General features: G+C 39.9%; 1 protein-coding gene across 10 annotated transcripts in view; it reads left to right on the plus strand.

Annotated features, from left to right (window-relative positions):
- Nucleotides 1-14,535, plus strand: part of LRCH2 (leucine rich repeats and calponin homology domain containing 2) — an 88,609-nt gene extending 74,074 nt beyond the window's left edge. For 6 of the 10 annotated variants that reach the window (XM_073358583.1, XM_073358574.1, XM_073358578.1 and 3 more), the window contains 6 exons: nt 236-286; nt 1,832-1,889; nt 3,714-3,826; nt 4,906-5,043; nt 5,356-5,433; nt 6,791-7,833. In XM_073358583.1, coding sequence (XP_073214684.1) covers nt 236-286; nt 1,832-1,889; nt 3,714-3,826; nt 4,906-5,043; nt 5,356-5,433; nt 6,791-6,910 — 558 coding nt within the window. In that variant the 3' untranslated portion in view covers nt 6,911-7,833. Of the gene's footprint in view, nt 1-235; nt 287-1,831; nt 1,890-3,713; nt 3,827-4,905; nt 5,044-5,355; nt 5,434-6,790; nt 7,834-10,750 lie in introns of those variants that run through there. The other 4 variants (XM_073358575.1, XM_073358581.1, XR_012160642.2 and 1 more) reach the window with 3 other exon arrangements.
- The last annotated feature ends 2,188 nt before the right edge of the window (nt 14,536-16,723 follow it).

Consider the following 16,723-nt stretch of genomic DNA (forward strand, 5'->3'; position numbering starts at 1 on the left):
TCAAGATAAAGATGTTTTACAACAGGAAATACCCTTTGTCAAATTATGGCTGTTGTACATGTGTATTGAGTTGATTTGTAATTTTTTTGATGTAGTCACTACCACTTTGCCTGACGCTTGAGGAAGAAATGTTGCATGTGTCATGTCTTTTGTATGCATTTTCATAATTTCATATTATACCTATTCAAAATCATAACTTTCATTTTATAATTTCATCTCTTTGATTTCTTTTTAGCAAGACAGTGATAATACTAATGTGTCCCCACAGTCTCCTGTATCATCTGAGGTACAAGTTTGTTTTTTGTTTTTTTTCTTTCAGTGAACATTTTCTGTATGTGCTAATTTGTTTTCATTGTGGTTCACTGTGCAAAAACATGTAACTCGTGGACAAACCAGAAAATGTTCATCAATAGGCTTTGCTTTGAAAGAGGAATTGAAATATTGTGCAGTTGTGAAATCATTTAAAAGCAGAAATAAGTAGGAATCAAGGACAGATTCCTTGTTAACTTCCTTAACTTGTCCTGCCTCCACTACCATCAAATCTCTCACTCCCTCTGATTTTTTTTTTTAAAAGGTTGGTGTATAAGAAAGCAGCATTTGTTTTCTGCCTCTCTTATTGTAGCTGGTGAAAATAGCTACTTTAGAAGAGAGAAATCATAGCTTTCATATTGAACAGAGACAGTGTGTTAGCTACCTACATGTGTAACATTTCAGAGTTTTAAAAATAAGTTATGGTTTAGGACCTAGAGGAGCCAGAATTGTGAAAGGCCCCCCTCTAGTTTAAGGGGTTTCATCCCCACAGTCGTGACTCCCTTATGCATCTTTTACCTGGGCAGTGTGGTTCTCTGGCTGTTTGAAGGTTAGGAAGGAAAACGCTTTGTGGCCTGCCCATGTTGTTTCCCTGGCTGTCAGCTGCATTACAGTACTGACCCAAGAAAAAAGACACCCAATGAAGCTGAAGGTTTCCACCCACTGTCAGAGGGGGATCACAAGGGTGTGGCATGAGGAAGAAGTCTCCTGTATACAGTGGAGGGGGCTGGGAGACGATTCCAAGCACATCGGGGATCTGAAGCACATCAGGAGACTGAGGAGTTAGTTTCCGTTTGCCACCTTTTGGGATGGGAAAGGCCACTGTCCCAGCTGCTGAAAGTAATTTCTTCTTGAAAACAGAAAGATAATCCCTCCTGGGTCTATTTTCCGCCCCTCCCCCCCCCCCCCCCCCCCCCATTTGAGCTGCAAAGGGTGTCTACACCAGATCTTGGTTTGTACTGTCCCAGCAGAGGAGAGACAGCCTTGGATTAGTGGCTGTCTACCTACAAGCTGCTCATTCTACAATAACCTACCCATGCTGTCATTTCCCATTGTTCTGTAAGTGGTTCTGGCCTTGCTTGCACACACAAGTAGCACCAAGTTAACTAGCATTGGCTTTTATAGAGATTTAGTTACATTATCCACACAAAGGCTGGGATCACACTTAGTGTTCACAGCTAGCTTATAAATTTGTCCAAGCAGAGGCTTGCACTAGTTTAAGTTGATTTAAAAACAGATTTGAGTTAAACTTTTGCCACTTTTGTGCCTAGAAGAGGCTTAGGTCTTTCTCTCATCTGTGGATGGTGAGTCTTCATTCGCTGCTTTCTTATTTTAATGTCTTCCCCATCATTATAGCTTTTCAATTAAGTTAAAGCAGGTTCTCATGTTCTGAAAATATGATCAAAATAAACATTGTCATCATGGAAACAAAAGTTTAGGGTGTGAAAACTTTTTTTTTTAATTTTTCATCAAGAATTGGAGAAAATTGCAGAAAACTTGATACATTCTCTCTCTTTAACAGGACTATGAAAGGACAGACAGTAACTCTCATGGTCCGTTTGGTCTCAAACCAAGATCAGGTAAGGTGGTGGTTTCTAATACAGTATGCCACAGCACATCTTGCTTCCCACATTGGAGCTGAAGATTGGGACAGCAGAGATGTGATACTGGGACTCTTTGGAACAAATAGAAGGGGAGGGGCCACTACATAGTACAGTGCCCACGGTTGACTTCTGGCAAGTGCACAGTTGGAAGAGGCGTGGCTAGCTACTCTGACAAGCTCATAACTGCACTGTCCTGAAATTGCAGTTATTTGCTACATTGATTTCTAGAGCCCTGCGCAGATCAGCAAAAATGGTCCGAATATCCGCAGATGCAGATATCCGGGGATATAAAGCAAATATCTGCGGATTTGCAGGGCTCTGTTGATTTCTCTTTTGTGTCTTTGGCCATCCTCTGGATTGGGGGGGGAACAATGCAGAACGGCCTTTGGCAATCAATGGTTGGGAGTTTCACAGAGGGGCGGGCTCTTGTCCATTGAAATAATATGTGGGGTTTCAGAGTTTGCCAAACATCATTAAGCTCAGCACATTGAGGCTGCCATACCCTTGCCACTTCCAGAGAGCTGCTAACTCCTCGTAAAAGATTGTTATTTAAAGCAGACCTTAATTTTCTGAAGACTAGGAAGCAAGGCTACACATTTTTAGTTAGTGTTATTTTCTGAGATTTGCATCAGTCATATGCATGTTCTGTATTAACTAGTTCAAGTATAGTTAAGAAATACCGCCTTGGCCAAACAATGAGGAATTTCACTTGAACATGTGGGAGTTTCTGAGCTCATTAGGAAAAGCTTGCTGTACTTCTGTACAGTATGCATTAGGTCAATCTTTGCTATCTTAACAAATTTGTTCTTGTTTAAACTAGCTTGTAAGCATTCAGTATCAAAATGCATTCTGCAGTTGGTCATTTATTGTATCTCTGTGGAGAGTTCACTCTCATGTACAGTGTGTTATAAGAAGAGTTCCACCTTTTAAGAAGTTTATGCTTTGGATATTTCCATAGACTCAGTGGTTAAGACGAGAATACACATTTTTTATGTGTAGAATGCAGTGTTGGCATTAGGAACAAGTTACATAAAATACTCACTATTGGGGATGTCTAGATTCTTTCCTCCTCTTTCAACGTGTTTTCACAAGAATTAAACTTAAAAGTGTAATAAGTTACAATATTTCTAAATATTATGAAAATTCTTCCAAGTTAAACACTGCAAAGATATTGGTATTTGCAAGTATGAGGATAATCAAATAATAAAATAGTCACCTGCAAAGGTTTTTGATAGTGGAGAGTGATAAACCAAATGCAAACTAGAATGCTTAACGTTGTCCTTTCCATTGCAGCAGTGCAGCATTATGAAGGTTTGGTCAATAAGAAAATTCATAGTCGTAACTTGTGGGTTCATAAACTTTCTCCCATGACCTACTTTTAAATATTTATTTTAATAATTTATGGTTTTTAAAAAATTCAGGGAGTTCCTTCCACAACAGTTTTATGCTGGGCTACAGTAAAAAGCTATAAGAATAGATATTTTCTAAAACCAGTATGGTATAACCTGTCAAAAACGAAAGGATAGTTGTGTACCCAGACAGATTTGCTACCTACCTAATTTCCAGGCACAAATGCAGACATTTGAAGGAAGAGCTAATGTGCTTCCCTTTAACACCTAGAGACTACATGTTGCTGCTAGCCCATTGAGCCTCACGCTATTGTAGTCACTTTATAGCATTGAAACATACTTGTTCTGCTTAACATTTCAATAACTATGATCTTCTTTTATCTTTACTGATGGATTTTTTTTTCCATAGTGGGGGTGTTCCAAATATTGACAACTGTCTGTTTTATCACAGCTTTCAACCGTTCCTCTCGCCAGGACTATGGGGTAGTGGACCCTGGATTTACAATGAGGAGGAAAATGGAGCATTTAAGGGAAGAAAGGGAACAAATAAGACATCTTCGCAATGTACGTGCCCATGACTTGCTGTTTAGGCTCAAACTGGTGGGGCCACACCCTTGTTTGCTTACTTTTCTTTGCACCACCAGCATGTACTTGTTATAAAACCTGTCTACGTGGCCCAGGCAGTGCAAGGGTGATAACCGCAGTATTGTAACTCCGCTTTAGGAGGTTGTAGGTAACATCTCTCCTACCAGGGTAGGAAAGGGGGTGCAGCTGGGATACCCCTACACCATGTGAATCTGGGCCATACGTTTGGCCCTTGAGAGCCAAATGCTGTTGTAACATGGCACAAAAAGAATGGTACCCACCTCTTGACTAGTGAGCTGTACATTCTGGCATGTATCTGAAGAGTTGGCCCTGGGTTTTGAATCATCCCTGAATCATCAGACATGCTTTGGGGGAAGGACCTTAGCTGAAAAGAGTGTGAATAATGCCATGTTGGATCTAAATTTCAGTGTTTTGAAGAAATGTTTTCCTATATGCCTCTATTCAGAAAAACATTTTGTAAGTTACATTCTTAATTATTTAAAAAAGGTTAACTTTTTTTATGCAGCTACTAAATAATGGTTAAATAACAGAAACTTAGAACAGTCAGTTCTTCTTGATGATGTGTTAGTTATATTTTTAATTCAGCCTCAGATTCCCAGCTGCATGTCATCGGAGGCTGCACACATGTAAAGAGCACATGATGTACAGAGATGTTACTTAAACACTGAATCCATATCCTATATAATACCATGATAGCAGCTCATCTCCTGCTGTAGTAGCAATTTGCTCATGTCCAGTTAAGCTGTTTAGGAGAAGCTCAGCTCCTAAGATGATTAATCTAGTGTGCTTCCTGCCCCTTTTTCCATGAAGGCTTGTAATTTGTGTGGTGAATAGCACTTCTTCCTTCCTCCGACTCTCTTGCTACACAAGTGTAGGTACTTCCATCCCTCACCACTCCATTATCACTTGTCGGATGGCTGACACCCCACCTCTGCAAAATTTGTTTTCACTCCAACCATCTCTGGGTGTGTCTGTGTGGGTATGACCCCCAGAGTAGAAGAAGAATAGCATGTACTATGGGCTCTTCTGTTTTACAGAATCTTGAATCGAGGTTGAAAGTCATTTTGCCGGATGACATTGGAGCAGCATTGATGGATGGGGTTGTTCTTTGCCATCTAGCCAATCACATAAGGCCACGTTCTGTTGCAAGTATTCATGTACCATCACCAGCAGTGGTGAGTCAGCTCTACATCCTTTTTATTCTATCTGAAGTGAAAGCAAACTGTTGGAATTCAGCACTAGAAAACTGAATTATCTTCGCTATTTTAAATGGTTATATTATCAATTTTCATTTTATTTCAGGATGCAATAAACAAGTATTTGGTGCTACATTAAGGCTCAAGGGTTTAGCAGTCTGTTATGTACTATGTCCTTAAATTAGTTTTCTAACTTTGCTTGTTTCTAATACAACTGTTACTGAATTTGCATCATAATTATAAAGTCCTTTTATAAATGCGTAACAAAGATCTAACATCCTATCTTTACAGCCTAAACTCAGTATGGCAAAGTGCAGAAGAAATGTTGAAAACTTTCTTGATGCTTGTAAAAAATTGGGCGTGCCACAGGTATACTAATCACTTTATTGATTAATATACTTATTAATAATCACAGACAGGATATGTCAGCATTTACTTTTCTGGGTTATCTAGAAAGCCTAGAGCAGTGAAATAGGAATTGGGAGACCTGTGTTCCATTCCTGGCTCTGCAGCTGACTTGCTGGGTGACCTTGGCCAGGTCGCTTCCCTGTGCCTCAGTTTCAGGGGATAACGATAGTGACCTTCTTTATGAAGTGCTTTGAGATCTACTGATGAAAAGTGCTAGAGAAGAGCTGTGTGTGTGTTTATCAGAAACCCTTAGTTTAGTGGCACATTGTGGCATGAATGGCAATATCTGCCTAGAAAAGATCTTGGACTAGAATGAAAGGAATTTTGCAGATCACGAGGTGCATTGGCAGAGCTACATAGAAGAAGCTTGCATGGCTCTTAACTGTACTAGCTCATCTCTATTCCTTGTTACTAGTCCCTCACTTTCATTTTACCCACGCTCCTTCTTCCACCTCCTCCATGAAGGGAAAAATTAAGGGCCACATTTTCTTCTGTGCATTAGGGGAGAGGAAGCTCCATGAGTCTATATTTGCAGTAGCCACATGACTGTTCTGCCAGTGGCCGTTAAACTCCACCTCAATAGGCCAGGAAAGTGGTTTAACCCTGAAAACCATAGTTCCTTAGCTATAGCCCTGTGCTTCTGCTCCCACTCTCCGTATCAGCACAACTCCTGCAGAAGTCATGTTCCCAATGACTCTCCTACTGGCTGTAGAGAAAAAGGGTTCATGTTGAATGTAATGCCTATAAGAGAATTCCTATGGGTTAGGTGGGAGCTGATTCATTCTTGAGTTCTTGCAGATTGTAACCCTCCTTACAGCCAACTTGTAGTGCAGCTTCTGCAAGGACCAGGAAGGAAGAAGTCTGACACTGACCAGCACTACCCCGTTTTGCCTCACTCCATTTTGCTCTCTCTGTTTATGAAAGCAGATGGGAGTCTCTGGCCCTAAATGGTCAATAAACTAAAACTGTCAGAACCTTCTAAGAAATAGTGTTTATTTCTTCTTAGTTTAACATTTTAATGAAACAGTCTTTAGTTTTTGTTTTGCTCTAATTTACTAATTTGTGTGTGTGATTTTTTCACACTGCAATTATCAGATCTTATGTGAGATATACTTAACTTCTGAGCACCTTGTCACACTTAAAATGTTGCTGTAGCAATAGATGCATATGCAAACTTATTGACCAGAGAAGATTTCTACATGGATCTCTAATTAGTCATAGTGAGGTATTTGAGTGTTGAAGTCTTTTAAAAGTACACTTTTTACCCAAGCTGTGCAGAATGATTGACATATGATGCATGTACCATTTTATTTTTCAGGAAAGGCTTTGCCTGCCTCATCACATTTTGGAGGAAAGGGGTCTAGTGAAAGTTGGTCTTACAGTTCAGGCTCTGCTTGAACTACCTTCATCTAAAGCATCCCAGCTTTCCTCTGTGTAACCTGACTTTTGGAAACCAGACAACTTATCATTGATCTATTGATTTAGATTGCTGCCAAGCAGTTCAGCTTCCTGAATGGGAACATCCAAGCCATCAGAAGTAGTTTCTGCCCAGACACTTTAGACAGAGCCTTACTTTGAAGGGACACATAAAACTTTGATTTCAAACTGACTATTACCTAAATATACAGTTATACTGATGTTTTAAAACTTGGATGCACGAGAGATTTTAACATCATCAGATTCTCTGTCCAGGTAATATAAGTTCCAAGTTTCCCATGAATGTTTCATGACATTATTTTTAAAAGCTAGATTTTTTTTTTACTACATTGAAAATTCTGTTTAGTTTTGCAGGATAACACACACACGCACACACCAAACAAAGCCCTACTATAAAAAGTTTGTCAATCGTTTGGATTAAATGTAAAGATAAAACAAAAACCAGCTACAGTATGATCGTGAAAATCTGAGTGACAGATCACATTTAATCCATTTTTGTTTCATATAGCTCTGTATTTGAGTTCTTTATTTCTTGCACTTCTGACTGTAATTTATATCCTTCTAACATCTCCAGTATTTAGTTGGATGTATGGTAATTACACAAAACATTATAGAGGGAAAAGGTGTATTTTCCAATCTTCTAAGTTTGTGCCAAACTATTTTTTCAGTTGTATGGTAGATTGTTTACATGTGAAGTGCCTGTGTAATTGATGACTCTTCATAGTCTTAAATGTTTTTGCAGTTTCTTTGTCTGACATAGATACAATGGGAATTTTAAAATATTTTAATAGTTTTTTGTAAGGTCAGTAATATGTGAAGATTTAAATGATGCTTCACGTTTTTGGTGTTAGGTGTTTTAAGTTGCACAATTGATTATGTTGTCTAATGATTGGAAAATAATGTAAATACATTTTATTTATGCTATTTAATTTGATAATACCCAATCACTTCTGTTTTAATGTATTATTAACAAAAATTGTCACTGAGAGTTATTTTCCTCGTTTGGGACAAACCATGACATCCATAGTTAAATAAGAAATATATGGACTAGTGACACATACATAATAATCATTAAGGATGTTTTGATAAAGCCTCCAAAATCTCAGGTTTATGCTGTGACTTTCAGGATTTTACATCATGTTGTTCCTGATTTTGCTTTAGTTTTTTACAATAACAGAAATCACCACAAGTTAGATTTTAAAAAAATTCAAGCTGGGAATCTTTATATTTTTCAGTGTTTACAGGTTTGTTGAGAGGGACTTATTTTGGAAATAACCACCTGCATCATCACACTTTTGCACCAGTGCTTCTCATTTTCACCAGTGTCACCAATTATCAACACTTAATTCTGTGCTGAGAATATCAAACTCTTGGGAACAAATGTTTAAAAAAAAAAAAAATTAAATCCCCACAACAGAAGCTTTCTTGAACTTCTGGGTTTAAGTACTTGTTTGATTCTACACCTTTTCTGACTGATTTTTCCCATGGTGTTCTGAGAACTTTCAGAACGATGGACAGTTGACTCCCTTTCTTTTATCTCTTCCGCTTCCTCCCAAACAAACAAGTTTACCTTCTTAGTAAATATGTGACTCGCTCAAAAATGTTGGGCTCTGGGTATGTCACCATTGTATTTTTAGACTGTTGCTTTAGACCAAGGGTAAAACCTTGTGTGCCAGATGGTGTAAAAAAAACTAAGTTGTACTCTTGTGCCAATTGACCTAACGCTATTTCATTTCATTTTGCTAAGGAATGAGGAAGAAAATATTGCTTTATTTCTTCCTTACTCGCTTTAATTGAAGCATCAAAGCCAGTTGAGAAGAAAATAAAAATCCCAATGGCTAAAAGATTTAGAAGATAAAATTATTTTAATGTTCTTTAACTAAAATCCATTGAAATAAAAAGAACAGGAGGACTTGTGGCACCTTAGCGACAAACAAATTTATTTGAGCATGTAGCTCACGAAAGCTTATGCTCAAATAAATTTGTTCGTCTCTAAGGTGCCACAAGTCCTCCTTTTCTTTTTGCGAATACAGACTAACGGCTGCTACTCTGAAACCTGTCATTGAAGTAAAAGTAATTCATGGGCTCTTGTTAACATATGCTATTGTTTATAGAGTGCATTCTCAAATACAGCTCATTTAAAAAAAGCCATGCCCTCCTTTACAAAATCATGTACATTAAAATATCGTTTAAACAGGTACTCATGCAGAAACTGTAATTGGCTCCATATAATGTTCGGCCATTCAAATAAGTAGTTTCATTTATCTTTCCTCTGAATTATCCTTTTTTATTGTTTATCTTAATTCATATTCATAGGAGAGGTCCATTTTAAAAAAGAATGGGTCAGTGTATTCTCATTTCACATAAATACAATATCAGGGGGAAAAATAAATGTAACTGAGATGACAGTGAACGAGGAAATTTAGTTCAGCAAGCAGATTGGTGTTGGTTACTTTTGCTGTATTTTAATAGCTGAAGAATTACCTGATCATTCAAAGAGAGGAAAAAATGTTCCATATTAACAACTGTTACTATCTTGCAGTTTTTTATACATACCCTCTTGACTACAAAAATAGCAATTCCTGTTTCAGTAGTGTTAACCACAGACTTGCTGGTGGCAAAGACATTAAGTTAAGTTTCAGACTTGTCTAACGATCATCTAAATTGGATAATGCAGGTGTGTGTTGGACTGTTTAAATACATTCACCAATCCTGAATAAAACTTCAGTTTTCCTGATGGAATTAAGTTTCCTCTGTAAAGTTTTCTGAATACAGTGCAAGCCTCACTTAAGACCACTTCTAGTCACTTAGTTTTTGTTGATCCCTTGTGGAGTATTGCAATATGTCAAGAGAAGATTACATTCTGACTTAAAATTTTAACATTAAGAAGTCTAGCTGTCAGTGTAGTACACTAGTTTCACTTAAAAATAAATAAATAAAAGTTAGCACAGTTGTCCCTAAGTAGCTTAAAATAATTTGTCAGATTTATTTGGGCATAAGCTTTCGTGGGTAAAAACCCCACTTCTTCAGATGCATGACTCCATGCATCTGAAGAAGTGGGTTTTTTTTACCCACAAAAGCATCTCCTCCTGCGCAGGGATCCAGAGGGGAAAAACAGCCTGATGCTGGGTCCCAGGCTTGTACGGAGTTTTCTGCGCGCTGCCACTTCCTTTCTTCAGGGCGTGCTAGGAACGGCAGCTGCCCGAACCCTCCCTCTCTCTCCAGCAGTGTATTGGAGAGACGGACTTTGCTGGCCCCTACTGGCAGCCAGCAGCTGTGCAGCGCCAATTCTGCAGGGAGAAAGGAAATTCTGCCCAGAACATTAATTCTGCACAAATTCTGCGTTGCGCAATGGTGCAGAATTCCCCCAGGAGTGGAGTAGTAGCAGCTGCAGAAGAGACTGAAAAAGGAGTTAATACAGCTCCATGTTTTAAGGAATGGAGAAACAATACCTCCAATCTGAAAATGGGGGAGGCATTGGTGTCTACAGCGCTTCTTTTCCCCTCACCTCAGAATTCAAAATAAACCCCACAACTGCAGCTTTGGAGGGCAAGGTTCCTTAGGTTGATATTGAATGAATTCTAGATTTCCATGCAGAAATCAGGGTTCTGATCAGGATGCAGTGTGGCTGGGCCTGGCCATTCCCTTGGGTTAGCCCAGCCCACTTGGTGGAAGTAGCAGTCCCTACCCTCCTTCCATGTACAGACAAGGGGAGAGCAGCCTGTAGAAGGATGCTCCTAGCTGATGGAATTAACTGTAATATTGCATGTTTCGATTGTTTCTAAACGTCTTTAATCATAAGAAGCCATCATCAATCCTTTTATTTATTATCTATTTCTAGCCACATCTGCTTACAGATCCACTAACTTCACCCTCTCATGCCCCCAGTAGCCTGTCGTCTTCTGACTTTTCCATGTGGGAAACTGCCTCTGCTCTGCACTGGGGCATCAAGTGGAGTGAAGAGATCCCAGCATCCTGCACATTTGAAACACTGTGTTTCCACTTTGTGTAGGACCTTCTCTGGCTACTCAGATTGAGCCCTATTTGGTGGGGGCTTCAGAGCACTCAGCATTGGCTTGACTTGAATAGGAATAGAGTTATGCCAACAGTAAGAGCTTTAGGAAATCTCACTCATTACCTTTTGACGAGTAAACTATCATAGGAGTTATTCACGTGCTGTTTATTGAGCATTCAATTCGAAGTTACCCCAAGATAATATAAAACTATAATATTCATTTTTATTATTATTTGTCTGAACATATCAAAATGTTTTCTTTGGCCCCATATGTTTCTTCTGTTCCCCCAAAGATTGGCAGGATATTTGGATGGCTCCAATGTATCATGTAAGAATGTTTTGTCCTTTTAAGGAATAAGATATCTCAGCCATGGCATTTCTAAGTGATTATAGCATGTTTTAAGTAGTGGCATTAAAGTGCTTAGTTTAGAGTGACTGAATGACTTCGAACTGTCTCAGAAATACACTTACTAAAGTGTCCCAATAGTTTACTTATAAAAAATTAAAGGCTGGACTGATTAGATCTGTGACTTTGATTGTCATGGCACACAGGAGTGCAAGTCATTGACAGACCATCAAAAAGGCTCAGCTGTGTCCAGATTTCTAAAGCCCTTCCATAACATAAGCAGGGTCCTAAATAATGTACTGTATAAAGGAACAAATTAAGAAAGGAAATACTAATAATTTAACTGTGACATGAATAGTAAGGATTCCAAGTAAAATCTTGGCTCCATTGAAGTCATTGGGAGTTTTGCTAGTGACTTCAATGGGACCAAGATTTCGCCCTCTGATCTTATGGAAACTGAAAGCCTACAGTATTTTGAAAACAAAATAAAGATCAGGAGAAGGTTTTATAAGAGTTAATGAGCCTGAGCAGAGGTTTGGGTGTGGAGGTCTCTAGCAGCGGTTTTTTAGATAATGCCACTGTAAATTTTAGGGTACTTCTAAAAGCTGTAAACGATTCACCTCTTTTCAGTTCTGTGGTAAGCCACAGAAAGCTCTAAAATATATACATTAATACATTTATATAGTAAAGTACTGTATTTTGTCATGTGCACTACTGAGAGAATTCCTCAGGAGCACAACTTTTGTACCACAAGAAGCTAAATAGCCTCAATTGTGGAGGTGGGGACTATCAGCAGTTGTTTCACTATAGTGAAAACTGCATTTTTCTTTTTTAAGTGTTTGGTGACTTGGAGGCCATTCTCTTCCCAAAAAAAAAAAAAAAAATTGGCATTAAAATCTATTGCCAGATTCAACCCATGCAAAGATGTATTCCATAAATATTTTCAGTTTTGATCATTTTTGACAAGATGGTGATTGTCTTCACTACACCTCAGAAGTTCCACGTTTCTCACTAGTATTTCAGGAAATGATCGTTTTAAAATATATTTTCAAAACTACTGGTGTTCATTTTCACAGGCAGAGCATGTGAAAATGAAGTAAAGGATCACTTAAGCTCTGACGTTGTTTCCTTTTGATATTTTCTTAAATGCCAAAGCATAACATAGGGCTGCATTTTGTCTGGCTTTTTCAAAATAAGTCTGGATTCCAACACAGAGACAATAAAACACTTATTGAAATGAAATGCATCTTTACCAAATTCCAGCTTTCCCAACATGTTTTCCATAATTTGGTAAATGACAAAATGTCAAGACTTCGCTTTCATTAAAAGGTCTGCTTTTACCACGGAACAATCTCATTAACTTTTGTCTCAGTTTAGTAGGTTCTAGTTTATATTTTCACTGGTAATTTGTACAAGATTTTTAGCCCTTCTTCCTGTTAAAAATTATTCTGCACTGGTTAGACATACTACTTCTTCGAGTGATAGTACATGTATGCACCATGCATCAGAGTCTGGAGATTTTTAGTGAGCAGTGTATGTTGGTCCACATACACAGTTTCTCTTCTCGAGTCTGCACCGAGGACGTATGAGGCAGAGCGGACTGACGCCTCTCCAATTCCTTCCACGTGGCCTGAGGTGGAATCTTCTGCATCCACAGCTGCTTCCATTGTTTTTTTCAATCTGTGTGTGAAACTACCCTCCCCCGATAGTTTTTAGTATTTGCACTATTTACTATTTTCGAGTTGTAGTATTTAGTTTAGTGTAGTTAGTTTTTTCCCCACTTTGGAGAAATCCTCCTCCAAGGGTGAGGACTCTGCCCACAGCCCCAGGGTTTAAGAACTGTTTCCTGCCCCCCCGCTCCTCAGTGAGTGACCAACATCAATGCTGACTTTACTGTCTTGGCAAGGCTCACATCCCTGCTATGTGCAGTATCTGCTACTCCTTCCCCAAATTCATGAGGGTTGAGCACTCAGACTGAGAGAGAACCTCATGGGGAAAAAACATGAGACCCCAGTTGCATCCAGGCTGGGGACACCCCGTCTGTACACTCGTCTCAATCAACAGGCAGCATCTCTCTGAGCACAAAGTCAGGAGCTGAGGCTACAACCTGCAAGGCTAAAGAATCAAAGGGTTCTCGTGAGAGTATGGGGCACTCTCACAAGCACAGGGGCGAAGATCCTCTTCAGAATCTGACCTGAAGAGATCCTTCCCCAACTCCATCCAAGTTGGGTGAGTCCTTGCACACAGATCCTAAGGACTTAGGCCCAAGTAAACCTCTTCTACAGGAGAATGTGGCATGCAGGAGTACAGATCTGTTGCTACTGATCTTGGTGCCGACGTAGAAACCAAAAGACAGGCATCCACTACCTTCAGCATCCAGATCATACTCTGCACCAACACAGTTTCAGAAAAATCCGATGTCTACTGTAACCAGGGAAGTGTCTGATCCAGTGGCCCTGACCACCAAAACACCCTACACTATGTGGCGGTCTGAGACCTATGTCTCCCCAGGGGATATTTTCACTCTTGTGTCCTCAGTCCCCTCCCCTCTTACGTCCAACCTTATTTAGAGAGATCGTCGTACCGGAGGAGGAAACCATCTTGAGGGCATAGAGTTAATCTCCTTTCTCATATACAAACCTGAGTACCCATCCATTGGTATCAACGGTTCCAATGGTTAATCAGGAACCAAACTAGACATCAGATTGGTCAGGGGCTACATTTGAACCTCTACATCTACAAAAGGAGGCAAGTATGGACAGAATTTCCAGGAAATCAGGGTTCAGTCCTCTGTCAAAGTATGACTTTCCAAGGGACTGATGGTTCCTAATGCCATGGTGTCCACCCCCCCCCCAACCAGTTGTCCTCTCTCAGTGGCATTACTGGGGCCCTAAGAGATTCTCTTACTCTTGGCACCCTGATCCACGAATGAACCTTACCTATGCTCTCCTACCCAACACCAAACAGTTCCATTGGAGTGTGAGGGTGAGGAAGTTGAGCCAGATCTGACTCTTCCAGTGGTTCTGGTGGCATCTCACATCATCCTACCTAGATTAAGCAGTCACCCCAATTGCTGATGATCATAGGCAAAATCAGGAGCTCTCACAAAAAGTGTTGTCTTAGTTCCAGGTGCAGCTCAAGCAGGTTCAGGAGTCTCAGCACAGCTGTTGAATATCTTGAAACCCTCAGGTCCAAGTCAAGAGGCCTCCCAGTCAACAGTCATGGATCCAGCCAGGGTAGTGTGGTACGCTCCTGCCTCATGCACTCCCACCCCCAAAAAAGGTTGAAAAGCACTACTTCATTCCACTTAAAGAAGCAGGTTTTGTTCTCACATTCAGCACCCAACTTCAGCAGCCACTGAGGTCCGGGCCGCAACACCCCAAGATGACACCTTTGGACAAGGGTGCAAAATGCCTCAATCTCCTAGGAAGAGAGCGAAGTTTTCTCTTCAACAAGCCTTCAATTTCAAATTGCTGACAACCTGGCCCGCTTAGCAAAATATGATTTCACCAATTAAGGTGAGTATTTTGACTTCAAGGACAAACTCCCTCAGCAGGATAGAGCCCAATCCCAGAACCTAATTGATGAGGGTGAACTTTGTGGCCAAAATATTTCTTCAGGATGCAGTAGATGCTGCTGATATTGCTTCCAAAAAATGGCTACTTCAGTTATGAGGAGAGAATCCTGGTTACAGTCCTCACGTTTTCCTTGGGAGGTGCAAAGTACCATTGAAGATCTGCACTTTGATGAAGTTAACTTATTTAATTAAAAGACTGATGAGTCTCTTCCCTGTGTTGAGGACTTGAAAACAACACTTCACTCTCTGAACATCAATACCCTTGTCCCACAGGAAGCACCACAAACAAGTGTACAGGCCAAGATGGCCCCCTCACAAACCACCACAAGAGCGACCAAGGGTATAGAGACCAAGGTACACAGCTTCCTGAAGATCTACCACAGCTGATTCCAACCTCCTACCTAAGAGTTTCTTTTGACAAGACATGCAACATCTGCATTGCTGTGTTGATGCCTCATTATTCTGACCCTGCCCCCAAGTATTTGATGGCCACTTTATTCATTGCATCCCCAATTGGAGGGCAATAACAGACAAGTGGGTGCTGGAAATTATTCACTCAGGCTATACAATTGAGTTTATCTCCTACCCACAAACCTGCGTCTCAGCCCCTGAGCTCATGAGGCAATCCTACATGAGGCAGATCTTCTCCAGCAAGGAGCCATAGAACGAGTGCCACCTCATCATCAAGGGAAGGGATTCTATTGCCCAGTTTTCTTAGTTCCCAAAAAGGACAGAGAATAGAGACTAATTCTTGACCTACACCAATTAAATGTCTTCATCTGAAAATTAAAATTCAGCATGGTCACGTTGGCATCAATAATCCCCTGTCAGGAAGAGGGCAACATGGTTCACAGATCTTGACATGAAAGATGCTTGCTTTTCACTTAGGCATTCACCCGTACCTCATAAAGTTTCTCAGGTTCTTTCTTGGGCAAGATCTTTATCAAGTCAGAGTCTTTCTGTTCACATTAGATACAGGGTAATGGTGGCCCAGATAGGATAAGAGGTTAGGAAAGAAGTTACGTAAAGTACAGATTGGAGCTAGTGAGGAACAGTAAAACATTAGAATCCCATTTAAATATAATACATGAAGGCAAACAACTGAATGTTGACAAATGTTGTAAGTGCTGATTTAAAATACTAGGAGTCTGAATAGCAGCATGTGTGAACTAAATTGCCTGGCATTAACTGAGGATATTGATGTAGCAGGCATCCAAGAAACTTGGTGAGATGAGGATAATCAATGGGATACAAAAATAACAGGATATAAAATGATTAAGTGTGTGTGAATTAGCTCTTACCACTCAAGAAAGAGCTCTTGGAGTACATGTGGATAGTTCTCTGAAAACATCTGTTCAATGTGCGGTGGCAGCCAAAAAGCTAACAAAGTTTGAAACCATTAGGAAAGGGACAGATAAGACAGAAAATATCATAATGTTAAATCCATTATATGCCTACTCCTGGAATACTGATGCCATTCTGGTCACTCCGTCTAAAAAAAAGATGCATTAGCATTGGAAAAGGTGCAGAGAAGGACAACAAAAATAATTAGGGGTATGGAACAGCATCCATCTGAGGAGAGATTTTAAAAGACTGGGACTGATCAGCTTAAAAAAAGAGAGAACTAAATGAGGGTGTGATGGAGGTCTGTAAAATCAGGACGGGTGTGGAGAAAGTGAATAGGGAAGTGTTATTTACCCCTTCACATAACACAAGAACCAGGGGTCACATGATGAAATTAATAGGCAGCAGGTTTAAAACAAAAGGAAGTACTTCACATAATGCACAGTAAACCTGTGGAACTTGTTGCCAGAGAATGCTGTGAAGGTCAAGAGTATCTCGTTCTTTTTTGAGCCCATGTTCATGGAGGATAGGT

Source organism: Lepidochelys kempii, chromosome 9 (assembly GCF_965140285.1).
Source record: "Lepidochelys kempii isolate rLepKem1 chromosome 9, rLepKem1.hap1, whole genome shotgun sequence".
Classification (NCBI taxonomy): domain Eukaryota; kingdom Metazoa; phylum Chordata; order Testudines; family Cheloniidae; genus Lepidochelys; species Lepidochelys kempii.